The sequence below is a fragment of the Symphalangus syndactylus genome, chromosome 13, assembly GCF_028878055.3.
Source record: "Symphalangus syndactylus isolate Jambi chromosome 13, NHGRI_mSymSyn1-v2.1_pri, whole genome shotgun sequence".
Classification (NCBI taxonomy): domain Eukaryota; kingdom Metazoa; phylum Chordata; class Mammalia; order Primates; family Hylobatidae; genus Symphalangus; species Symphalangus syndactylus.
The window spans coordinates 43350468-43376334 of NC_072435.2; the positions used below are offsets into that span (position 1 = coordinate 43350468).

A 25867-nucleotide genomic window follows, 5' to 3' on the forward strand; every position below is an offset into this window, starting at 1 on the left:
ATTGCTGGAACTCAGGAGTTCAAGACCAGCCCGGGCAACACAGCGAGATCCCGTCTCTACAAAAAATACAAAAATTATGGGGGCGTTGTGTCACCTGTGGTTCCAGCTACTTGGGAGGCTGAGGTGGGAGGATCAATTGAAGCTAGGAAGGAGGTCGAGGCCACAGTGAGCCATGACCATGCCCTCCAGCCTGGGCAACACAGCCTGACTCTATATAAAAAAAAAAAAAGGCCGATTTTGGGCACACTGTCTACAAGTTAGCTCTGCTCTGCCAGGAACAGTACTGTTCAGTAAAGATGCTATCTAACACCAGCTGCTCGCCCTTAAAAGAAATAAAAGAAAAAGAAAGAAAGGGGCGGGTGCGGTGGCTCATGCCTGTAATCCAGCACTTTGGGAGGCCGAGGCAAGCGGATTGCTTGAGTCCAGGAAGCTTTTCAAGACCAGCCTGGCTAAAATGACGAAACCCCGGGCGGGCGCGGTGGCTCACACCTGTAATCCCAGCACTCTGGGAGGCCGAGGCGGACGGATCACTTGACGTCAGGAGTTTGAGACCAGCCTGGCCAATGTGGCGAAACCCCGTCTCTACTAAAAATACAAACAACAACAGCAAAAAATTAGCTGGGCGTGGAGGTGTGCGCATGTAGTCCCAGCTACTCGGGAGCCTGAGGCAGGAGAACCGCTTGAACCCGGGAGGCGGAGGCTGCAGTGAGCCGAGATCACGACACTGCATTCCAGCCTGGGCAAGCGAGACTCTTGTTAAAAATTTTTTTTTCATATAATTGCTGAAAAAATAAGTAAGTTTAAATTTGCAAAACCATCCCGTTTTTTCAGACAAACTTGAGGGTCGACGTCGGAGTCGACCATGTTTCGAAGGTGTGTGGCCACGCCCAGCCCGGTCAGCCCCGCCCCCAGGCCGTCAGGCCCAGCCCCCTTTCGTGAGACCCCGCCCCCAGCCCTGCTGAGCGACCCCGCCAGTCGGGTCCATCCTGCAGTAAATGCACTACCGGGACGGAAGTGCCTCTCCGACAGCTGACCCAGGCTCGGAGCTCCAGACGCTGGGACAGGTGACCCGGGGCGGTAGCGAGCCGGACGGCCTTGCAGGTGGGGCGGAGGTCCCGAGGAGCTCCTCGGGCGCGGTCGTCCGTGGGCTCCGCGCGCCCTAGAGGGCGAGGCTCCGGCAGCGCGGGGGTTAACTCGAGCAGGTCTCAGGCTGCGCGGCGACGTCAGAGTGATTTACGTAGCACTCTTTGGGTTACGCAGTCGTGGGCGGGGTCTGGAGGTCGCTGCGGACCAATCGCGTGCGTCTATGCAAATAGCGGTCATGCTGGGGAACTCTGCTCCCGCGGGGTGACAGTCGGCCACATTCCGGCCGGGCTCCCCGCGCGTCCTTTCTCCGTGCGCGTCTCCAGGCGTGTCCTCTCCGCGTGTCCACCCACAGGCCGCCCGCAGACCACCCCCGCCGCGCGCGGGACACGACGCCCCCCGCAGGACCCGCCCATCAGCCCGGAAACCCCCGAGCTGCTTCTCCCGGAGGCCAATGCCCACCCGGGAGCCCCCAGAGACTCGCGGCTCCCGGGGGCACCTGCAGACTCACCCGCCTGGGCCTGGGCCCCCGGTGAGCCTGACTGGGAGAGGGTCCCCAGGCCGGGCCTCTAGGCAAAAGATTTAGTCCCCCTAGTTTGAGGGACTCCGGTTTCCCGACACCCCGATTTAACTCCAGACCACGATTCCTGTGGCAGCTACAGGGACTGGCGCCCCGAGGCCTCAAAACCAGCGCCCCCCGCCCTCCGTGCCAGCCCCAGCCGGGACCCCACAAGGCAAAGACCAAGAAGATTGTGTTTGAGGATGAGTTGCTCTCCCAGGCCCTCCTGGGCACCAAGAAGCCTATTGGAGCCATCCCTAAGGGGCATAAGCCTAGGCCCCACCCTGTGCCCGACTATGAGCTGTGAGTGTCCCCCATGTGATTCTTCATGCCTGGGATCAGGAGAGGGCACTGAGGCTGGGGCTTTGATAGTTGAATAAGAGTTTACCAAAGAGTAGAAAGAAAAGGATCCCTTGCTGATCAGTAGTGGGACCGCCCCTGTGAATAAGCCACTGCACTCCAGCCTAGGCAACACAGTGAGATCCCGTCTCTGAAAATAAATAAATAAATAGGCCAGGCGCGGTGGCTCACGCCTGTAATCCCAGCACTTTGGGAGGCTGAGGCAGGCGGATCACCTGAGGTCAGGAGTTCGAGACCAGCCCGGCCAACACTGTGAAACCCCATCTCTACTAACAATACAAAAATTAGCTGGATATGGTGGCACATGCCTGTAATCCCAGCTACTGAAGAGGCTGAGGTGGGAGAATTGCTTGAACCTGGGAGGTGGAGGTTGCAGTGAGCTGAGATCGCTACACTGCACTCCAGCCTGGACAACAGAGCAAGACTCTATCTCAAAAAATAATAATAAAAGAGGGAGAGAAAAGGAATGTTTCTAGTAGGGGCCCAGCATGGACAAAGAAAAGCAAATTACACTGACTGGGGAAAAGAGTGGGGTTCTTTACACTCACATTCTGACCCTCTTCAACCTGGTAGTAAGTACCCACCGGTGAGCAGTGAGAGGGAACGGAGCTGCTATGCTGCAGTGTTCCAGGACCAGTATGGAGAGTTCTTGGAGCTCCAGCACGAGGTGGGGTGTGCACAGGCAAAGCTCAGGCAGCTGGAGGCCCTGCTGAGCTCCCTGCCCCCACCCCAAAGCCAGGTCAGCACTGGGGAGAAAGCCCTGCCCCGCAGCCCTTCTGAGTGGCCCGACCCAAGCCTCTGGGACACCCACTGGGTCCAGATTTCCGGGACTCTTTCTCCTCTAGGTTGGCTGGGCGCCGCGACACATGGCTAAGGTCAGCCCTTGAAGTTCCCACTAGATGGGCATTTAGTCTGTCTGAGCCTCAGTTTCCCCATCCCTCCTTAAGTTCAACTCTCCCTAAACCCCCTTTCTACTCCTCCCCTTGCAGAAGGAGGCCCAAGTTGCAGCCCGGGTTTGGAGGGAGTTTGAGACAAAGCGAACGGTGAGTCTTGCATCCCACAGCTTGGTCTTGCAGCCCTGAGACTTCTGTGAGGCTGGGGTGCCTGTGCCCAGTTTCTTTTTTTTTTTTTTTCTTTTGAGACAGAATCTCGCTCTGTCGCCCAGGCTGGAGTGCAGTGGTATGATCTCAGCTCACTGCAACCTCAGCCTCCCGGGTTCAAGCAGTTCTCCTGCCTCAGCTAGGATCACAGGCGCCCACCACCATGCCTGGCAAATTTTTGTATTTTTAGTAGAGACGGGGTTTTCACCATGTTGGCCAGGCGGGTCTCAAACTCCTTACCTCAAGTGATCCGCCCAATTCTGCCTCCCAGACTGCTGGGATTACAGGCATGAGCCACCTCGCCTGCCTCACCGGGTTGCCTGTGCCCAGTTTCAAGGAGAGAAAATTGAGGCTCGGAGAATGAAAGGCAGAGAGTTGAGCAGCTTGAAGGCCACAGGGCAGACTGCTGCAAAGACTTCTGGGTCTCGCCCTGCCTAGGATCCTGGCTTCCTGGACAAGCAGGCTCGCTGCCACTACCTGAAGGGTAAACTGAGGCATCTCAAGACTCAGATCCAGAAATTCGATGACCAAGGAGACAGCGAGGGCTCTGTGTACTTCTAAGTGCCCCTGCAGATGGGCAGAGGGATGCACGGGGATGCAGGTCCCTTGCATTTCTTGGTATCTCTCAGCCTTTCCTCTTGCAGTTCCGCCTACCAGGGGTCGCTTTCTCCTGGATTGCAAATGCCTCTTCAGTTTGGACTCAACTCTGACAGCCCCTCCTCCAGGAAGGCCTTCCAGGACTTCCTCCTCTGGGTCCTCTAGCTCTGACCCTATAGGGACTCCAGATCTCAACCTGTTCCCTGGAAGTAGGGCCTGCTCTCCATCCCGGTGAAATAAACATGTATTAGACACCTACTGAGTATAATTACTTAACACTTCTGATTTCACTCAGTTGTCACACAAAAAGTTGTTTTTTGTTTTTGTTTTTGTTTGAGACTGTGTCTCACTCTGTCACCCAGGCTGGAGTGCAGTGACACGATCTCGGCTCACTGCAACCTCCGCCTCCCAGGTTCAAGTGATTCTCCTGCCTCAGCCTCCCGAGTAGCTGGGATTACAGACACCTGCCACCACGTCCAACTAATTTTCATATTTTTAGTAGAGACGGGGTTTCACCATGTTGGCCAGGCTGGACTGGAACTCCTGACCTCAAGCGATCCGCCCACCTCAGCCTCTGAAAGTGCTGGGATTACAGGTGTGAGCCACTGTGCCTGGCTGGGACCAAGAGTTTCTGTGGGTCTAGTAATGGGGACAAGATCGCTAGAGGACGCCAGTCTTGGTAGGGCAGCCTTCTGGAAGATCCAAGGGATGCCATGCTGGGGTCCACCTAAAGGGAGTGGGCTCAGCCTGGGAGCCCTGCAAGAGGCCATGAATGCACCCCAGACAAATGGATTCCTCCTTTTTTTTTTTTGAGTCATTGTCTTATTCTGTCGCCCAGGCTGGAGTGCAGTGGTACCATCTCGGCTCACAGCAACCTCTGCCTCCCAGGCTCAAGTGATTCTGCTGCCTCAGCCTCCAGAGTAGCTGAGATTACAGGCACCTGCCACTGCGCCCAGCTAATTTTTGTATTTTTAGTAGACACAGGGTTTCACCATGTTGGCCAGGCTGGTGTCAAACTTGTGACCTTAAGTGATCCGCCTACCACCTCCTCCCAAAGTGCGGGGACTACAGGCATGAGCCACCACGTCCAGCTGGATTCCTCCATTCTCTGTGTCTCCCTGGGCACTTCAGGACAGCAACTGACCCCAGTGTGTGGGCACGGTCCATATGCGTGGCCTGGGGGGAGGGTCTTCCGGTGTCCAACCCATCCCAGGCCCTGGTTGTGATGGGTGGGGCACAGGTGGGGCCAGTCTCCCTGTGGGGGCTATGTAACAGCAGACCAGAAGCTGTCCTCTGAGTCTTAGTCTCCCAAGGGAGCCACAGGGGAAAGAAGCAAACAGGAAGACCAACTACATGCAGAGGAGACAGTGTCAACCACTGAGCCACCACTATTGTCCTCAAGAAGGCCCTGGTCTGGGGAAGATAGCCTTGAGTCCGGTAAAAGAAGGCTGCACAGCAGCGTCTTAATAGCCAGGGAGGCTCAAGATCTCTTGCAGGAAGGCCCATGTGGGTAGGGTTTTGTAGGAAAAGTAGTTGTTCAGCAGTCAGGCCTCGGACAGACATCCAGATCTCTGGCCTGGGGCCAAACAGCAGGACAGACACCATGGTCTCACTGAACCCTCAGATGTCCTGTGCATTGGATAAATGAGACCTTGCTGTCCAGTTTGACTGGAGTAGACATGGACCCACTCGCTCACAGGACACCATGGAGAGTCCCTGACCTAATGCAAAACCCAGTGCAGCCTTCAGTGAGAACCTGGTGTCTTCTCCATCCCGCCCCTGCCTCAGTTCCCTTCTGGGAACGTGCCCACGAGAGACCCTCACTGACTCCACAGGAGGGGCCTAATCTCTCGTCTTCCAAGGCTTTCTTCAAGATGGATATGGGGCGACTAGGGAGCATTTTGGCAAACGGGCTGCTTAAGAGCTGAGCACTGGCCCAGCAGGCAGCGTGACAGACTTGACTTCCTCCCTTGCTGTTTTCAGGAGGGCATCTTTTTTTCTTTTTCTTTTTTGAGACAGCCTCCCTCTGTTACCCAGACTGGAGTGTAGTGGTGTGATCTCAGCTCACTGCAACCTCCGCCTTCCAGGTTCAAGTGATTCTCGTGCCTCAGCCTCCCAAGTAGCTGGGATTACAGGCTCCTGCCACCACGCCTGGCTACAGAAGGGCATCTTTGATGGAGGGCTTGCCTCTGCTTGGCAGGACATCAGTGAGAGGTGCCACCCCCACCATCATTCGGGCCTTTTCTCTCTGCCCCCCTACAGCTCTGGTGCTAAATTCCACAGGTGCCTTTCTCACCACAGAGCTGTGCCACAGACTCCCAAGGCTGGGACGGGAGAGTCCCTGGTACCCCACGATTCCGTATCAGCCCAGTGACGCCCACATTTCAAAGTCTTGGCCTTGTAGGTCCCTACCTCCCAAACGTCAATCTCTGAAACAGATTTTTAGTTCCATATGAGAAAAAAAATTGAAGTCAGATTGACTCAGGCACAAAAGGGGGAAAACTGAATTCATAGAACTTAAAACACCCAAGGGTTTCAGGTATGGCTTGATCCAGGGGCTCCAAAAGCATCTTGGGAAATTGATCTTCCATCCTTGGCTCTGCTTTAATTAGATTCTCCCAGTTCCAAATCCCACCGTGGAATCTCACTGGCTAGTTTGGCATCCCAGGCCCTCCATAAACCAGTCGCTGTGGCCCAGGGAATGGTGGTCTCTGATTGGCTCGCCTAACATCATGTGACAGGACTGGCCCCAGACGTTTCTCCCAAGGACATTGGAGCCCAAACAAGATTAAGGGCCTGGCGGCTCATGCCTATAATCACACCACTTTGGGAGGCCAAAGCAGGTGGATCACCTGTCAGGAGTTCGAGACCAGCCTGACCAACATGGCAAAACCCCATCTCTAGTTAACTAAAGTACAAAAATCAGCTGAACGTGGTGGTGCGCACCTGTAATCCCAACTACTCAGGAGGCTGAGGCAGGAGAATTGCTTGAACTCGGGAGGCAGAGGTTGCAGTGAGCCAAGATTGCACCACTGCACTCCAGCCCAAGTGAAAGAGCGAAACTCTATCTCAAAAAAAAAAAAAAAAAAAAAAGATTAAGGGTTGACCAAAGAAAATAAGTGAGGCTAGGCGCAGTGGCTCACGCTTATAATCCCTGCACTTTTGGAAGCCTCAGGTGCATCACCTGAGGTCAGGAGTTCGAGACCAACCTGGTCAACATGGTGAAACCCCAACTCTACCAAAATAAAATTAGCTGGGCATGCTAATAAAATTAGCACCTGGTGGGTGCCTATAGTTCCAGCTACTGGGGAGGCTGAGGCAGGAGAATCACTTGAACCTGTGAGGCAGAGGTTGCAGTGAGCCAAGATCGCACCACTGCACTCCAGCCTGGGTGACAAAGTAAGACTCCGTCTCAAAAATAAAAACCAGGGAGGCTGTGCAGGTAGGAAATGTCTTTATTATTGGCCTTGAGTCATCATGTAGTGTCTGACATAGATTACGTGTCCAGAGGATCTGCCTGGCACACGCTAGCTACCCCTGCCCACTGGAGCAGCCCCTCTGGCCGACGCCAGGCCTTTGTCCATCATGCCAGGGAAGCCAACCCCACCATCCCACAAGTTCATGCTTGGGGTGCTGAGGGACAAGGCTGTCCTAGGATTGGACCCTCCATCCTGGCCAGGGGTCCTGGGGAGGATGAGGCTGAGGCCTGGATGATCAGTCTCTTTTTGGTTTCATGATCATTTAAAAAACAGAAAAGACAAACATTTCACAGTCTTTAAAAAATAGAAGTCTGAGGAGAGAAGCCAGAGTCCTGGGCCCCGGGAGGCCCCTCGAGGCCTCAGCATTCCCTGTCCCTTGAGGTCTGTCTGCAGGCCTGGCCACAGCACACGTGGCCCCGTCGTGGTCACTGGCCCGAGCCGTAGGGCCAGTTGAAGGTACTCCCCGACAGCAGCATGTCTCTGATCAGTGTCTCAATGGGCGTCTTCCCCACCAAGCGCATGAAGAACAGCTGGGAGATGAGGGAGGCAGGGACCGCGCGCAGAGCGGGGAGCCGCAGCAGCAGGCGCCCAAAGCGCTGGGGCTGGGACGGGTACTGCGCCCGCACATACTCGGTGAGGGCCACCTGTGCCTTCTCCTGCAGGCTCTCCACGTGGGCTGGGTCTGAGAGGCCACAGGCGTCTAGGGGGACAAAGGCAAGTCAGACAGGGTGGGAGGCAGCCAGAGAACACAGAGCCCACAGGGGTGACTAGGGGACACCACTCGCCACTGTGGATAAGAACAGGAGGCCGGGCATGATGGCTCACGGCCACAGTCCCAGCACTTTGGGAGGCCAAGGCAGGAGCATCATTTAAGGCCAGGATTTGAGACCAGCCGGGGCAACATAGTATAATCCCTTCTCTACTAAAACAAATTAGCTGGGGCTGGGCACAGTAGCTCACACCTGTAATCCCAGCACTTTGGGAGGCTGAGGCAGGTGGATCACTTGAGGTCAGGAGTTCAAGACCAGCCTGGCCAACATGATGAAACTCCGTCTCTACTAAAAAAAGAATAATTAGCCGGGCACAGTAGTGCATGCCTGTAGTTCCAGCTACTCGGAAGGCTAATGGGAGGATCGCTTGAGCCTGGGAGGCGGAGGTTGCAGTGAGCCGAGATCGTGCCACTGCACTCCAGCCTGGGCAACAGAGGGAGACCCTGTCTCAAATAAAAAATAAAAATTAGTCCGGTGTGATGGCACATGCCTGTAGTCCCAGCTCCTCAGGAGGCTGAGGTGGGAGGATCTCTTGAGCCCAGGAGTTTGAGGCTACAGTGATCCATGATCATGGCACAGCCTGGGTGACACAGTAATAAGACCCTGTCTCAAACAAAACAGAACAAAACAGGAGACAGGAAGGGGGTGATGGGACCCTGGGATGCAAAGAGGACTATCTAAGACAGTGTCAATCCTCCAGAGATAGTGAGGTGTTCTCATCTAACCAGTGACACAGGGGTGCAGGCAGTGATGTTTCAAGGGTGGCTGGTGCCCAACTCATGCCTTTTGCAGGGAGACAGGTTCTAATTTTTTTTTTTCTTTAAGATGGAGTTTCACACTGTTGCCCAGGCTGAAGTGCAGTGGCACGATCTCACTGCAACCTCAGCCTCTGGGTTCAAGTGATTCTCCTGCCTCAGCCTCACAAGTAGCTGGCATTTACAGGCACACTCCACCACGCCTAGCTAATTTTTGTATTTTTAGCAGAGACGGGTTTTGCTGTGTTGTCCAGGCTGGTCTTGGACTCCTGACCTCAAGCAATCTCTCCACCTCGGCCTCCCAAAGCGCTGGGATTACAGGGCCACCAGCCTGCCCAAGGAGATAGGTTCTAAGGAAGCTTGCAGGGAAGGTGGGGCTGGGAAGGCAATTTGACAAGGAAGACAGAGCCCAGAAGGTCCTGCAGTGTGAGAGAATGTGGCAGCCTCGAGAGAGAGACCCAAGAAGACGGGAAACCAAGAAGAAATCTGGGAAGGCCGGGCGCGGTGGCTCACGCCTGTAATCCCAGCACTTTGGGAGGCTGAGGCGGGCGGATCAGGAGGTCAGGAGTTCCAGATCAGCTTGACCAACGTGATGAAACCCTGTCTCTACTAAAAATAGAAAAATTAGCCGGGCGTGGTGATGCGCACCTGTAATCCCAGCTACTCAGGAGGCTGAGGCAGAAGAATAGCTTGAACCAGGGAGGCGGAGGTTGCAGTGAGCCGAGATCGTGCTACTGCACTCCAGCCTGGGTGACAGAGTGAGACTCCATCTCAAAGAAAAAAGAAATCTTCTGGGAAAACAATAAATAAAGCCATATTTATTGATTTTTGAGACGCGGTCTCACTGTTGCACAGGCTCGAGTGCAGTGGGAAAATCAGAGCTCACTGGAGCCTCGAACTCCTGGGCTCAAGTGGTTTTCCCAACTCTGCTTCCCAAAGTGCGGTGATTACAGGCCTGAGCCACCTTGCAGGCCCAAAACCATATTTATCAAATGAAAGCCACCTCCCAGAGTAGCCTGGATCTGGTTCCTAGCCCCAAAGATACCTCTGATGGGATCTAGAGGCTTCCAGCGGTTAAAGAACTCCCAGGAGACAGGCTGGAGAGATCTTTGTCTAAAGGCATGGTGGCTTATGCCTGTAATCCTAGCACTTTGGGTGGCTGAGGCAGGACTGGTTGCGCCCAGGAGCTCAAGACCAGCCTAGGCAACATGGTGAGATCACGTCTCTACAGAAAACTTTTTTAAAAAAATTAGCCAGGAATGGTGGTGCACGCCTGTGGTCCCAGCTACTCAAGAGGCTGAGGTGGGAGGGAGGATTGCTTGAGCCCTGGGTGACAGGGTGAGACCCTGTCTCAAAAAATAGAAATACAAATAAAAAAATAAAGTGGTGGAAAAAAAAAAAAAAAACCTGGCTGCATTGCCAGTCGCTGGAATACGATGGGCTACCACTGCTAGATAGTTGATGATTAAGAAGGTTCTGGGGCTGCCCCGCCCCTCAATGGGAGGGGCCTCCGAGCCACGCCCCTACCCAGATCCCTACAACCCTGGCTACCTGGAGGTTGCCCTGGGAGCCCAGTGGGGACCTGAGGGGCCCAGAACCAGGGGGTCAGGACTTTCCCTCCCCTGTCCCCCCAACCTTGTGCTTATCAGTGCTCACTGAGCGTGAAGAGCCCTTTGGCGAGGGAGTAGGGGTCTCAGGGAGCCTGGGAACAGGAAGAGGGGTCTGGGGTGTGGGCCCTGGTCCTGCTCAGCCTTGGGTCTGGCGTCTGGGGTTCAGAGTTCTCCAAGAGTCTTGGGATCACAGAGTGGGGGTGTCACAGTGTCACACTGCTTACATCACTCCTCTACAGCCACCCATGAGCGTTCACTCACGGCGCGTGCAGGGCGCCAGGCCTAGGGAGCGAGCGGGGCGCTATGGGGGCCGGTGTCTGGGTCCAGGCTGCCCTCCTAACCTCCCTTGGGTCCCCCCATCCCGCGGCCCCCTTCGGAGCGTGGCTCACCGGGCGTGAAGAGCGCGATGGCCTTGAGGCAGCCGTACTCAGCCGAGTCGACCTGCAGGCGGCCCAGCTTGTCCACCTGCTCCTGGAAGGCGCGCACCTGGTCCATGAAGGCCACCGCGCGCTCGGCGGCCATGGGCGCGGCGTGGAGACCGGCGGCGGCCAGTAGCGGCGCCGTGTGCAGGGGCAGCGCCGCCTGCGCCGCGTTCAGCACGAAGAGCTCGCTCCAGCTCAGGCGCAGCAGCGCCACCTGGTCGGCCACCGGCAGCTCGGGGAAGAAGGGCGCGTGGCGCGCCCACTCCACGGTGCTGAAGAGCAGCCGCGCTGCCAGCTCGCACACGTTGTCGATGCCCAGCACCGCGCCCGCCGCGCCGCCCCCTGCGCCGAAGCGTCCGGCCGCCGCAGGGTAGGGCTCAGCACGCAGCAGCTGCGCGATCAGTTCGGACACCGGCTGCCCCGGGAAGAGGTCTCCGCCGCTCGCCACTGCCGCCAGCGCCGAGCCCGGGGGGCTGCCCGAGGAGGCGGCCACGGCGCCAGGCAGCGAGTGCGGGATGCGGCCGCGCTGCACCGCTGCGGGAGGCGGGGACAGGAGGGACATGGGGGTGGGAGGGGAGGCGGGAGGGGGGGGCGGGCAGCAGGAAACGGGGGAGGGACAGGAGACGGGGGAGGGACAGGAGACGGGGGAGGGACAGGAGACGGGGGAGGGGAGGGCGGGGCACAGGAGGCCGGGAGGAGTGGAGATTGGAGAGACAGGAAGGGGAGCGAGGGGTATAGAGAGGAGAGGGCCGGAAGAAGGGGGAAGGAATGAGGGGCCAAGTAGGTGCCCATAGAGACATGGGGCGGGGGGGCAGGTAGGGAAGGACAAGGCAGGAAAAGTAGGGAGAATAACGGGGGAGACAAAAGTCATCAAGGGGTCACTCAGGCCCTCCCCTCCAAAGCCCCCAGGCCCAGCCTATCCCAGAATGCCCAACCCCACCCCATGGGCGCCAGGCTGGTTAGAAAGTCAGAGTCCAGGAGTCCCTGTCCAGGTCCAGCCACCACCCCCCCACCCCCAGCTCCCGGGACAAGGAGGAGCATCTAATAAACCTTTTGGAGCCTCCATCTGTTAGTCATGGGGTTCCCAGAGCTGAGGATGGGCCATGGAGGACTTGGGGACCCTGGCCAGCTTGGTCCTCCCCAAAGCAAGAAATCAATACCCACCCAGCACTGGTTCTCTCCTATGGAACAGGGATCATTTCTCTACCTTCCATCCTCCTCCCCACCAGATGGTGACCCCTGAAGGCCGGTCTGGGTCCCTGCAGAGGCTACAGTGCAGAGAAGGGTTGGGGGGACCTACAGTAGGGAGGGGTTCCCGGGGGGGGCCGTCATAAGTCCTCAGTAAACAGCCGCCATCAGTAGCCTTGCTTATGAAGCGGGAAGGCCCTGCTGCTGGCTTGGGCACATGTCTGGAGTGACCAGGTGGGTGAGAAAAGGGAAACTGAGGCACGAAGAGGAAGACGGTTGGCCATGTGCCTGCCTGGCTTGTGCCAGGGTGGGCAGGATGGCAGGGCTGACTGGGCTGGTTGCCAGCAGACTAATTAATGAGCTTTAATGAGCTGGCATGCCCCATCTCATCACCTCCGTGAACTCCAGGTCAACTCTGTGTAGAGCAAACACCAGAGAGGAAGGCGGGCAGAAGCCGGGGACGAACAGAGCTGAGCGGAGAAGCCAGGACATGGGTTGAAGCCCGCTCCAAGGGGTCTCTGAGTCTGAGTCAACTGTCAAATGGGGATAGGTGGACGGGGCCCAAATGTGGTTCCGCGGTCCTCCAGGGAGCTTCTTCCCCCTTTGTTCACTGGGTTGTGAGCAACCACCACTCCTTCACATGGCCACATTCCCACCCCAGGGCCTTTGAACTTTTTCTTTTTTCCCTCCCTCCCTTCCTTCTTTCCTTTCCTTTCTTCGTCTCTCTCTGTCTCCCTCTCTCCCTCTCTCTCTCTTTGATATGGAGTTCTGCTCTGTCACCAGGCTGGAGTGCAGTGGCACAATCTCAGCTCACTGCAGCCTCCGACTCTGGGATTCGAGTGATTCTCCTGCCTCAGCCTCCCAAGTAGCTGGGATTAGAGGCACCTGCCACCATGCCCGGCTAATTTTTTGTATTTTTAGTAGAGACGGGGTTTCACCATGTTGGCCAGGATGGTCTCAATCTCCTGACCTCGCAATCCGCCCGCCTTGGCCTCCCAAAGTGCTGGGATTACAGGTGTGAGCCCCCGCGCCCCGCTGGCCTTTGCACTTTCTGTTCACTCTTCCCCAAACCCTTCCCCAGCTCTTCAGCCCAGACTGTGGAGGTTCAAATCCCAATCACAACTCTGTTGCTCTCTGACAAATGGCCTCACCAATCTGCTGTATGCCTCAGTTTCCTCATCTGTAAAATGCACACAGTGGCTCCCATTTGCAAGCCCAGCACTTTGCGAGGCTGAAGCAGGAAGATCGCTTGAGCCCAGGAGTTCGAGACCAGCCTGGGCAACATAGCGAGACCCCGTCTCTACAAAAAATTAAGAAATTAGCCCAGCATGGTAGCGAACACCTGTAATCTCAGCTACTCAGGAGGCTGAGGTGGGAGAATCACTTCAACCCAGGAGTTTAAGGCTGCAGTGAGCTATGTTCGCACCACTGCACTCCAGCCTGGGTGACAGAGTGAGACCCCGTCTCAAAAAATGATGATGTCACCAATCACTGAATTAAATGAAAATCTATATAACTTAAAATAATGCCTGCCACATAGTAAAGGTAATTACATGGTAATTCAAGCCAAGGACCATTTATTGAACACCTACTGTGTACCAAGCCCGGGTCTAGGTGCTGGGGAACAAGACAGACAAAAATACCTGCCCCCAGGGAATGGACATTCTGGGCGTAAGCAAATTACAGAACAAGGCAGGTGGTGTCAAATACAGGGAGATCAGGAGGGCTTCCCTGAGGAGGTGATGTTTGAGCAAACCTTGAAGGCAACGTTAGGGAGGGAGCCATGTACGGACCTGGAAAAAGTGCACTCCAGGCAGAGGGAGCAGCCCGTGCAAAGGCCCTGAGGCAGGACTGTGCTTAAAGCATGAGCTATAATCATAAATATTTCCACCCGAGGCTTTTGGAGACTTCTGGCGAGGCTGTTTGCTCCGAGGCCATGACTTGAGATATATGAGGATTTTAGGTAAAATAGACAAGTAGAGGCAAAATCCATGTTATGGGGGCAGGGACAAGAAAGTTACCCCCAAACTTAAAAGGGCCACAGGGAGTGATCAGTTTTAAAAGAAAGTCCCCCCAGGCCGGGCGCGGCGGCTCACGCTTGTAATCCCAGCACTTTGAGAGTCCGAGGCGGGCGGATCACGAGGTCAGGAGATCGAGACCACGGTGAAACCCCGTCTCTACTAAAAATACAAAAAAATTAGCTGGGCGTGGTGGCAGGCGCCTGTAGTCCCAGCTACTCAGAGAGGCTGAGGCAGGAGAATGGCGTGAACCCGGGAGGCGGAGCTTGCAGTGAGCTGAGATTGCACCACTGCACTCCAGCCTGGGCGACAGAGCGAGACTCCGTCTCAAAAAAAAAAAAAAGAAAGCCCCTCAGCTGCCTCTCTCAGCTTCTCCCACCAAGGCCCAGACCAAAAAACACAGCTTTAGGCCAAGTATGGTGGCTCATTCCTGTAATCCCAGTAGTTTGGGAGGAGGATCACTTAAAGCTAGGGGTTCGAGACCAGCCTGGGCAACATAGTGGGACTCTGTCTCTAGAAAATAAAAAAAGCAGCCGGGTGGGGTGGCTCATGCCTATAATCCGAGCACTTTGGGAGGCTGAGGCGAGCGGATCACCTGGGGTCAGGAGTTGGAAACTCCAGCCTGGCCAACATGGTGAAACACCATCTCTATTAAAAATACAAAAATTAGGCCGGGCGCAGTGACTCACGCCTGTAATCCCAACACTTTGGGAGGCCGAGGCGGGCAGATCACGAGATCATGAGATCGAGACCATCCTGGCCAACATAGTGAAACTCCATCTCTATTAAAAATACAAAAATTAGCTGGGCCTGGTGGCGTGTGCCTGTAACCCCAGCTACTCAGGAGGCTGAGGCAGGAGAATCGCTTGAACCAGGGAGTCAGAGGTTGCAGTGAGCCAAGATCACGCCACAGCACGCCAGCCAGGCAACAGACTAAGACTCTGTCTCAAAAACAAAACAAAACAAAATACAAAAATTAGCTGGGCGTGCCGGGCACAGTGGCTCACGCCTGTAATCCCAGCACTTTGGGAGGCCGAGGCGGGTGGATCACGAGGTCAGGAGATCGAGACCATCCTGGCTAACATGGTGAAACCCCATCTCTACTAAAAATACAAAAAATTAGCCGGGCGAGGTGGCGGGGTGGCGGGCGCCTGTAGTCCCAGCTACTTGGGAGGCTGAGGCAGGAGAATGGCGTGAACCCAGGGGGCGGAGCCTGCAGTGAGCTGAGATCGTGCCACTGCACTCCAGCCTGGGCGACAGAGCAAGACTCCGCCTCAAAAAAGAAAAAAAAAATTAGCTGGGCGTGTTGGCCCGTATCTGTAGTCCCAGCTACTCGGGAGGCAGAGGCAAGACAATTGAACCCGGGAGGTGGAGGCTGCAGTGAGCTGAGATCACACCACTGCACTCCAGCCTGGAAGACAGAGCGTGACTCCATCTCAAAAAATAAAAATAAAAATAAATAAAGAAAATAAGGCGGGCAGATCAGAAGGTCAGGAGATCGAGACTATCCTGGCTAACACGGTGAAACCCTATCTCTACTAAAAATACAAAAAATTAGCCGGGCGTGGTGGTGGGCGCCTGTAGTCCCAGCTACTTGGGAGGCTGAGGCAGGAGAATGGCGTGAAACCAGGAGGTGGAGCTTGCAGTGAGCCGAGATCACACCACTGCACTCCAGCCTGGGGGACAGAGCGAGACTCCGTCTCAGAAAAATAAAAATAAAAAAAAAGGAAAAAAAACTTCAAAGCAGGAGAGGCTCAGGTTAGACACTAGAAAGAACTGCCAGCCTGGCCCACGACACAGTCCCCAGAGGAACCTGAAACCCAGCACAGGAGATCTCATCCAATAGGCTAGATTCTATTCCTGAACCCCAGAAATCCATGTGGAAATCTCTGGGTTCTACTTGAATTCTAAGGGGCTTTAGCAGAGTTCTAGGCCCAGCGGCCCAGAATACGCCCGTCTACCCAGGTTCCCTCAGCAGAGACAGCTGGGCCTCACTCTTGCTCCTAGCGCCCGGGGTCAGGAGAAAGGGTAAGCTGCCCTTTGCCTTAATCGGGCAGAGTTCCTGCCTTGGGCAAACAAAAAGCATGGGTGAAGGGTGGAGGAGAAGCAAATCAAATAAAAAAAAAAAAAAAATCCTTGTTCAGAAAGCTGTGGCCACACTAGCAGACAAGAGGTCGCCAAGGTGTCAGGGCCAGGGAACTGGCCTCTGAGGCTGGAGTTGCGGGTAATTGGGGAAGGCAGCTCCTGCAAGAGAACGGGGATGGGGAAAGTCCCTTGTGGGGTGTCCCTGGCCTCTTCAGCTCCACGGCAGCAACCAGGGGGCCATGGATCCTAATTGGATTCCTCCAACCTAGGGCCAGACTGCAGCCCATGGGATCAAGGGATCAGTGGTAATGAGGTTAGCGGGCACCGGCCCCCACCCCGTGAGGCACCCAGGCCCCTGTGAAAGGGGGGGAAAGGGGAGGAAGAAACTGTTTGTTCACCCCAGCTCCAGCGGCTGTGATCATCCCCAGCACGTACTCACCCTCCTTCCTCATGCCCACCCGGAAGCACTTCTTGAGACGGCAGTACTGGCACTGGTTCCGGTGGTGCTGGTCGATCTGGCAGTCACGGTTGGACCTGGGGGCACACAGAAGCCAGGGCTCCCTGAGACCCCCATATCCTCCTCCCCGAACCAGCCTATGAGCCACCTTTGGAGGCTGCCCCTCAGAAATACTAGTAGGGGCCCTCTAGACTGGGGAGGTAGCCCCAAAGGGGTACAGGAGCTCAGCTTGCAGGTCTGCAAACCCGACAAGATAACCTGGATGAGTGGCGATGGATGAAGAGGAATCTGTGGAAAAGCAGATGAGCACCCCAGGGAGGGCACATTGGTGTGGGTTTTGAAGGATGAATAAGAGTTCTCCAGGTGAATGGAGGGGTGATCCCAGAGAGAGGGTACAGCCAGAGCAAAAGGGTTGAAATACACAAATATGGAGGTCTAAAGGGTTTCATTTTATTTGGTCACTGTCAGGCTGAGCAGGGTCATTGTCCCCAAAATGATGTGAAGGCAGAGAGGACATGGTCAGAGAGCTGGACTTTGTGAATTAACTAGAAGTCAGGCCAGGGGCTAGTGGTCTATGGGGTCATAGCATTGTGGGGCCCCAGCATTATCACCCACACAATGCCCACACCAAGGAATGAGTAGGTAAACAAAGTCACTCCGGTCCTCTGCCCTGAAGGCCCCACACCTACGATCTTCTGAGAGGACCACCCAACCCCTGTGCAAGCCGGAGATTTTTCTGGTCAGCCCTCAGTGAATGCCGCTGCCTCTTGCAGGGATGAGACAGGTGGCCCCACCCTGAGAGGTGGTGAGCTCCCCGTCCTGGGTCAGCCCCAAGCAGGAAGGTCCAGGCCTTATTCTTCGAATGTCCCCAGAACCTTCTCCCCTTGGCCCCTGCCCTTGGACTCACCTGGTCTCTTGCCACCAGGAGCTGGGGGCTCTCCAAGGCCTGGGCCTGGAGCAACTACCCCTGGGGTTCCAGCTGGACACCCAGGAGACACACAGAGACAGTCACAGAGTAGAACCATCACTTAAGGGAATTAAACAGATGCATCTCTGCAGTGGCTCACGCCTGTAATCCCAGCACTTTGGGAGGCGGGGGAGGGTGGATCACCTGAGGTCAGTTCAAGACCAGCCTGGCCAATATGGTGAAACCTCGTCTCTACTAAAAATACAAAAATGAGCTGGGCGTGGTGGCGCATGCCTGTAATTCCAGCTACTTGGGAGGCTGAGAAAGGAGAATCGCTTTAACTAGGGAGATGGAGGTTGCCGTGAGCCAAGACTGACCCACTGCATTCCAGCCAGGGCGACAGAGTAAGACTCTGTCTCAAAAAAAAAAAGAAAAAAAAAAAGGCTGGGTGCAGTGGCTTATGCCTGTAATCCTAGCACTTTAGGAGGCCGAGGCGGGCAGATCACCTGAGGTTGGGAGTTTGAGACCAGCCTGAACAACACAGAGAAAACCTGTCTCTACTAAAAATACAAAATTAGCCGGGCGTGGTGGCGCATGCCTGTAATCCCAGCTATTTGGGAGGCTGAGGCAGGAGAACCTCTTGAACCCGGGAGGCAGAGGTTGCACTGAGTCGAGATTACGCCACTGCACTCCAGCCTGGGCAACAAGAGTGAAACTCCGTCTCAAAAACAAAACAAAACAAAACAAAACAGAAAAGAAACAGACGAATCTCAGCTGCAGATACCCAGCCAGCCCTGCCCCTCAGGTGGTGACTGCCCCACTGAGCCTCGGTTTCCTCATCTGAAAATGGGAGGCCAGATATTGCCCTATATGGGATGGACTGGGTCAGAGGGGTTTCACGGGGGACAGTGTCAAGACCCAGACCCCAGCCAGAGAACCCAACTTAGGAAAGCTGAGGATCTGCGCCCACTCCCCCCCACCCCCCTCCGCCACTGCCTGGGTCCTGCAGCACCAGCAGCTGAGCCCCTGGGAAGAGGCCCCACTAGGGCAGAGGGAGCTCAGGCAGAACCAGAACAAAGCCCAGCGGCTGGGTGGTGGGAGGATCCAGGGCAGCCGGGTGGAAACGGCCTGGCCTGGGGCAGCCCTGCAGGCAGGCAGAGGCCCAGCTCAGGGGGCCCTGACCTCAGGGAAGGCCCTGAACCTTCAGTCTCAACTTCCCCAGCTGTGCAATTGGGACAGATCCATCCCTCCAAGGAAGGAAACAGTTAAGTTCTTCCTGTTATCCCACCTAAAGAGTGCAAACTTTTTTGCCCAACCCCATGGCCCAACTCAGCTTCCTCCCTGGGCTTCTGGCCTCCAGTCCAATTTGATCAGAGCCCTCCCCTGCTCACACACCCTCTATGGCTCCCCATTACCCTCAGCCAGCATTTCACGCCCACCTAGCTCTGACTTCTCCCATGGCTGCAGTCCCCTCTTACAGCACAGCTCCCCCAGTCTGCCACTAAATGTTTTGTCTGGACCACATTCTGGCATGCCCCTGTGGCCTTTCTTCCACCTGCCAACTCCATGCTTCAAGGCTCATGTCCCCTAGCCTCCTCCAGACAGCCCTCTCTGACCTCCAGGCAGAGCCTCTGCTCTCTCCCTGGGACCCCAGATCCCACAGGCTTGGGGAATCTGTCTCACTGTGTCTCCGCCAGACTGGGGGCTTCTCAGGAGCTAGACTTGGAGCTGGGGTCTCTCTGGAGGGGCTGGCATCAAACCACCCAGGCTGGGCCCCAGCGAGACCCTGCTAAATCCATTTGAAGCTCAGAATGGAATGGTGACTTCACCAGGTCACACAACTCACACAGCGCAAACCTGCCAGCTCCAAGCAAGGCCCCCCGCCCCGACCCGAAATTGGTGCTCCCTGACCCCATCCTCAGGAAGCCCCTGGGACCCCAAAACTGCCTGAGCCCCCCTCCCTTACCCTCCCTAAAGACATGACCAGAGAGCAGGCGGTTTTCCAGCAGCAAGAATGAGGCCAAAGTCTAGTGGCCCACTTTGTGCTGGAGGAGGGAGCAAGGCAGCTCTGCCACACATGGCCACACCAGGCCGGCCCTGACCCGGGACCTGGGGCCAAACTCCACCCTCGGTACCTGGGGCCCTATTTGGTGGCCTCAGCCAACAAGCCTTCCATCAGCCGTTCTCCCTGGGGACACCCCGATCCGAACTCAGCGATCCCCACCCTAGCCCCACAGTTCCCCCACAGTGCCCCCAACTCGGGCAGGGTCCCTCCATGTCCAACGCAAAGCAGGCACCAGGACCTCTCTCTGGACCTTTGGGCCTCTGTTTTGTGCAGCTGGGAAATGAGACCGTCTAGACCGGCTCTACAAAGACCCTGCATGTTCCTGGGGTGCAGAGTAGGGGCTTACAAACGGACAGATCGGATGCTCACCCGGGAACGGTGAGAAAAGAACTCCCGGGCTGGACAACCCCGATCGCTTTCCCTGGGGACCTTCCGCCAGAACAGCTAGCAAGGCCACGCCCTGCCAGAGAGGTCTCCGACCTGGGACAGCCCAGGGCTCCTGCTCGGAAACGTTTCACTCCCTGCCTGTCTCAGAGACACCCAAAGTTTAAGGGATTTTTCCAGGAGCCCCAGGTCTGCACCCACCCCTGGGGGAGGGGGACGTTTCAGTCAATTCCGGTGGCCCTGCCGGCCTTCCAGTGGCGATTTCCGGTGACCCAAGGCCCAGAGTGAGCCCAGAGGGGTTCCCCGAGATGGGCAAGCCCAGCTCCCACCCCCACCCCCACTGATGGGCCCCTCACGAGAAGGAGGCCGCCCCGTGCCACCCCAGCCTCCCTCCGTCTGCCGCCTTCGTAGCCACAGCGACTTTGGAAGTGATATTTGACCCCAAGGGCGCGCCGTATCGATCCGCGCGGCCGCAGACAATGGCCCCTGGACGCTGCGAGCTCCACGGTCCAAGTTCCACGTTCGATTCCCTCGAGGGCATCCCGCGCGCCGGGATCCCCGAGAATGGGTGCCCTGGGGTTGGGTTGCCACCCCTGACAGCACCCCTACCCCCACCCCAGCGTGGAGATGACCCCTCCCCACAGAAAATGCGGGGGAAAGGAGGAGCAAGTAACTGGGGCAAAAGCCTCCAGGGACCACCTGATGGTGGAGGGGAACCTGCAACGAAGTAGCGCCGACTGTATACACAATCCCAGCCATGGAATGCGCGAGGCGGGTGCTGTGCCCCTATCTCAGAGGGGGCAGTGGAGGCCCAGGGAAGGTCAGCGCCAGGCCCAAGGTGACCGAGCAGGTCAGAGGCCCGCCCCAGGTCGGGGCAGGGTGCACGGCAGCGGCGCGCGGATGGGGGGCTCACCGGCAGGTGTAGCTGAGGTTGCGGCGGATGCTCCGCTTGAAAAAGCTCTTGCAGCCCTCGCAGGTGAAGACACCGTAATGCTTGCCGCTCGACTTGTCCCCGCACACCACGCAGTCCACCTGCAGCCCCGGCCGCTCCTCGTCGCCCGGCTCGGCGTCGCTGGCGGCACCGGGGGGCGAGGCCGAGTCGTCCTCGGCCGCGCGCGGATAGCCGCCCGCCTTGTCCACGCCGTTCGTGTCGCCGCCGGGGCCGCCCCAGCCGCCGGTCACCATGGCCATAGCCCCAGCGCAGCGGGGCCGGGGCGCCCCCTCCGCGCTCTTCCCTCCGGGCACCCCTCTCGGCCCGGGGGACCCTACGCGGCACGCATTCGGCCCCGGCGCGCGGGGGGCACGGGCTGCACCCCCCAAAAAAGTTTTGCAGCAACTTCCTGCGGCCGGTCCGCGCGCCCGGGCGGAACTGGTCGGGCCGGTTCCAGGCCAACTTTCCCACGCGTGCGCGGGGCCGGGCCCGGGGCCGGGAGGGGAGCGCTAGAGGCGCGGGCCGGGGGCCCCGAGGACTCGCGTCCCGCCGCCCTGGGGCCCCGGCGGGGGCGCGCGGGCCATGGCCTGGCCTGAGCCGCGCAGGGGGCGTCCTCTGGCCTGGCCGCCGCTCGCCCGGGAGCTGCGGCCAACTCAGCGGGCCGCCATCCGAGCGCGGGAGGCCGGGGGGAAAGTTTGGCCGCAAGTTGCGCGGCCGCCCGTGGCGGGGGGGGAGGGGCGGCGGGTGCGCGCCGGGGCTGGTCGCCGCGCCCCCTGGGTCCTCCGGCGCCCGCGGCTGCCGCTCCGGGCCTGCAGGGCCGCTGGGCCGGCGCCTCTGCAGCTGCCGCCCCTGCTGCGGCCGCTCCCGCCTGGCCTGGGCCTGCGCCTGGGCCCAAGCCTCGCTCTCGCCGCCGCCACCGCCACCGACCCCGCGCGCCGGCCTCGCGCTGCGGCCGGTTTGACACACAGCGTTCCATTCGCGGGGCGGGCGGGGGGCGGGGGCGGGGGCAGGGGCGCGCGCCGCGGGCTGGGGGCGGGCGCTCGTTGCCCCGGCGACGGCCGCCCTTATAAGGGCATGGGTGGCCGCGCGCGGCGCCGGGCGAACGGGCCGGCGGGAGGGACTGGGGCCGAGCACGGGGCCGCGGGGCCTGACCCTCCCCCGTCTCCCTCTGCCCCTCCCCCCCGCACCCCCGCCCTCGCCCGGCTCCGGCCTTAACCCCTGCCGGGCCGCGGCGGGAGCCTCAGCCGCGCCTGCCCTCTGCCCTTCCTTGAGTCTCGCCAATATGTCTCTCCAAGGCCCTCCCCTCCACCTCTGGCCTTGGACGTTGGGTCGCTCGATCACCTTCGAGGCGCCCCTCGGAACCTCCCCCCACCCCACCGTTCCCGGCAAAGCAATGGTGGGGGGCCAGTGGCACCCGGGGGGGTACGCCCCTGCGCAAGACACACGCGCGCGCGAGACACACACACACACACACACACACCGTAGATTGTGTTTGCTTCCTCTTCCAGAAAGTCGCCGCGTCTGACCCCCGCCCCACCCTTTCTCCGCTCGGGTTAACACCTGGTGCCCGGAATCTCCAGGGGGAAGGGATGTTGTGGTCTGAGACCGGCTGGCCGGGGCCGCGAGGTCAGGGGGCCCCTCTGCAGAATTTCTGGCCTCCGGGGGCAGGGCGCCCACCCGCCCCGCGCGGCTGGAGGCGACAGGCATGCCCTGTCTGGTGGCCTGCCCCTTTTCCCTTTTAATTTCCTTTTCTTTCTGTGCTTTGCAGAAAGGGCTTGGCCTGGCGGCCGGCTGGACTGCAGATGTCTCTTCCAGGCGCCCTGGAGCCTCGCAGCTGCCGCCACCTCCAACTCACCCCATCCCCCAGTACCGGGGCTGGGGCCCGCCCGACCAGCATTTATTAAGCACCCTTTGTATGCGAGGCCCGGGCTGGCGAGCTGGGGAAGCTTGAGCCTCTGGCTCTGGGCAAGTTAACCTTTAACCGGCTGGACAAGCCCTTCCAGGAGTGACCTTTCACCTCGGAGTCTTACAGCCCCAGCCACCCAGACTGTGGTCCCACCCCGCTCTGAGCCCAGAGCTGGACACCAGAGCGTGCAGCTGGGCCTCTGAGAGCTCCCGCCAGGACAGTGCCTTCTGCGCACCTCCTCCTCTGCCTCCCAGAGCCCTGATGAGACTTGAAGAATTGCCCTCCCTGGAGTAGGGGGAAAGATGCTTAGAGATCTTGCAACACTTAAAAAGAAACTGAGGTTCTGGGAGAGCCAGGCACACCCAACCCTGGGCCTCTCAACCTGCTCCAGGGACGTTCTGGCTGCCTGCGAGGTGGAGGAGGAGGCGTTAGTAAATACAAAAAGCAGGAAGGACTAGGATTAGACATGAGCAAGGACTTCCCGTAGGTCTAGAGTCGGGTTCTGCCCACAGCCTGATGTAATCCCTGCTGGAAGAGAGGAAGGCGTGGGTGGGCCGAGAAGACCCTTTGGTTCTGAGGCTGCATGGGAATGTGACTGGTAATTTGGGGTGAGGACAGGGATCCTAGGCCCCTTGCCTGGACCTGCTAGGATCTTTGGTGGGGAGCACTGGGGTGGGGGTCTCAGAGAAGGGATTGAAAAGAGATTTAAATGAGAGACAGGTGCTATGGCTCACGCCTGCAATCCCAGCACTTTGGGAGGCCGAGTCAGAAGGATCTCTTGAGGCCAGGAGTTCAAGACCAGCCGGGGCAATAAAGTGAGACCCGTCTTGAGCCCAGGTGTTCAAGGCCGCAGTGGGTTATAATCACGTCACTCCACTCCAGCCTGAGCAAGACCCTGTCTCAAAAAAAAAAAAAAAGAAGAAGAGGGAGAGAAGACTCAAGGAATGGGGGATTGTGAAGGGGAGGGAGCAGAGAACTAGGTTTGAGGGAGACAAGTCTTGCAAGGGGGCTGAGAGCTGGGTGGGAGATGGGGGAAGAAAGGCCATCGCAGATCCCAGAAACTCCAGTAGTTCCAGTCCCAAAGGCTGCCCCACCCCCTCCCAGTAGCCTGGCCACCCCTCTGCCCCCTGGGGCCCGCCTGGGGGTGGATCGAGGCTCTACCCCGCCTCCCTGACCCCTGCCCGCGGCCCCGCAGTAACATTTGACCTTGCGGCGGTCACAAACCGGGGACAAAGGGGCCTAGGCCCATCTGCCGAGGGGTCACCCGTGGGAATGGCCAGATCCTGCTGGGGCAGCCTGGGAACCTGTCTCCGCCCCCCCACATGTGACCTTGGCTCCCTTTGCCCCTCCATGGGCAACCTGGTGGGACTGGAAACTCAGTTAGGTCTTAGACTCTGGGGCTCGGCGGGGTACAGGGAAGAAATTCAGCTTCTCTGCCCCACCCCAACACGAGCAAGGTGGTCTGCCTCCATTTCCCTGCTTTCTTCAAAGTTGGCCCAAGTCCAGGGACAGTGTGTGGGTCGGAAGGTCACTAGCCCCAGCCCTCACTGGAGGGGACTGTGCTCCCCACCACACTTGTTGTTCTGTTTCTGGGGTCAGGTTGACTGGATTCAAGTCCAGGCTGCTGACTGGCGCTGACCTCAGGCTGGCGTGGTCCTGCCCTGGGAGAGGCGGTGAACACACCTGCACAGGTGAGGCCTTGGAGCACCCGCCCCCAAGGCTGGGAATGAAAGCCTTTCTAATCCCCTTCGGGTTTCAGCTGCCGCCCTGAAGGGGGACAGCTGGCCACTAATCCAAGCCTTGCTGGGTCGTTCCAAGCTCCCCTTTCCCGGACTCAGCCGGTCCTGGTGTGGAGGGGCAGGGAGATGTGACTTATGCAAATGACATGCTAATCCATTGCCTGCTATTAAGCTGACACTTCCCACAGCTCCTGGGCCCCCAGGAGAAAGCTGGAACTGGCCACCATTGGCATTCATTCTGAGTTTCTCTTGAAGTACAACGCCCCCGGAGTCCCAGACTGTTACTTTTGCTATGCCTGTCCCCCACCCAGAAACCCTTTACCTTATTTTATTTATTTATTTTTGAGACAGACTCTTCTATTTTGCCTAGGCTGGTCTTAAACCCCTGGGCTCAAGCAGTCCTCCTCCCTCAGCCTCCTGAGACACTGGGATTACAGGCAAGCTTGACCACATGGAGTCCAGAAACCCTTGACCTTAGCTTTGACTTAGTGGCAACTCTTCATCCACACCCTGAAACGGAACCATTCCAGCTTCAGTCTCCCTTCTGGAATATAGGCATCCTCCTTTTTGTTTTGTTTTGTGTTTTATTTATTTATTTAGAGACAGAGTTTTGCTCTTGTTGCCTGGGCACTATCTTGTTGTTGGCGAGATCTCGGTTCACTGCAACCCCCGCCTCTCAGGTTCAAGCAATTATCCTGCCTCAGCCTCCCAAGTAGCTGGGATTACAGGCATGCGCCACCACAGCCAGCTAATTTTTGTATTTTTAGTAGAGACGGGGGTTTCACCATGTTGGCCAAGCTGGTCTCAAGCTCCTGACCTCAGGTGATCCTCCCTGCCTCGGCCTCCCAAAGTGCTGGGATTACAGGCATGAGCCACTGCACCCAGCCTGTTTTTTGTTGTTGTGGTTGTTGTCGTTGTTGTTTTTTGAGACGGAGTCTTGCTCTGTCACCAGGCTGGAGTGCAATGGCACAACCTTGGCTCACTGCAACCTCCAACTCCCTGGTTCAAGTGATTCTCCTGCCCCAGCCTCCCGAGTAGCTGGGATTACAGGCACGCACCACCACGCCCAGCAAATTTTTGTATTTTTAGTACAGTTGGGGTTTCACCATGTTGGCCTCTATCTTCTGACCTCATGATCTGCCCACCTTGGCCTCCCAAAATGCTGGGATTACAGGCATGAGCCACCGTGCCCGGCCCTGTTTTGTTTTTTTGAGAAAAGGTATTATTCTGTCACCCAAACTGGAGTGCCGTGGCTTGATCTCAGCTCACTGCAACGTCTGCCTCCCAAATTCAAGCAATTATCCTGCTTCAGCCTCCTGAGTAGCTGGGACTACAGCACACACCACCACACCCAGCTAATTTTTGTATTTTTAGTAGAGACAGGGGTTTTGCCATGTTGGCCAAGCTGGTCTCAAACTCCTGACCTCAGGTGATCCTCCCCGCCTCAGCCTC

The 25867-nt window shown here is 57.6% G+C and overlaps 2 protein-coding genes across 11 annotated transcripts; one reads left to right on the plus strand and one right to left on the minus strand.

The window, feature by feature from the left end:
* Nucleotides 1–928: 928 nt before the first annotated feature.
* Nucleotides 929–3957, plus strand: OCEL1 (occludin/ELL domain containing 1). Of its 9 annotated transcripts, none has more exons than XM_055239327.2 (8): nt 951–1064; nt 1439–1615; nt 1740–1945; nt 2576–2741; nt 2848–2877; nt 2992–3045; nt 3541–3653; nt 3747–3957. In XM_055239327.2, the coding sequence occupies exons 1-8, from the start codon at nt 996–998 to the stop codon at nt 3862–3864; spliced, it is 933 nt and encodes a 310-aa protein (XP_055095302.1). In that variant the 5' UTR covers nt 951–995; the 3' UTR covers nt 3865–3957. The 9 variants fall into 9 exon arrangements, with proteins under 9 accessions (XP_055095304.1, XP_063472516.1, XP_055095302.1 ...); XM_063616447.1 differs by having other exon boundaries at nt 967–1101; XM_055239330.2 differs by having other exon boundaries at nt 3374–3957.
* Nucleotides 3958–7138: 3181 nt separating this feature from the next.
* On the minus strand, nt 7139–21729 carry NR2F6 (nuclear receptor subfamily 2 group F member 6). 2 transcript variants are annotated; one of them, XM_055239321.1, is made up of 5 exons: nt 20994–21174; nt 20753–20912; nt 16466–16560; nt 10703–11269; nt 7139–7878 (listed from the first exon to the last, which is right to left on the minus strand). In XM_055239321.1, exons 1-5 carry the CDS (start codon nt 21028–21030, stop codon nt 7604–7606), a joined length of 1134 nt encoding a protein of 377 aa, XP_055095296.1. In that variant the 5' UTR covers nt 21031–21174; the 3' UTR covers nt 7139–7603. The 2 variants fall into 2 exon arrangements, with proteins under 2 accessions (XP_055095296.1, XP_055095295.1); XM_055239320.1 differs by having other exon boundaries at nt 20753–21729.
* Nucleotides 21730–25867: the final 4138 nt, after the last annotated feature.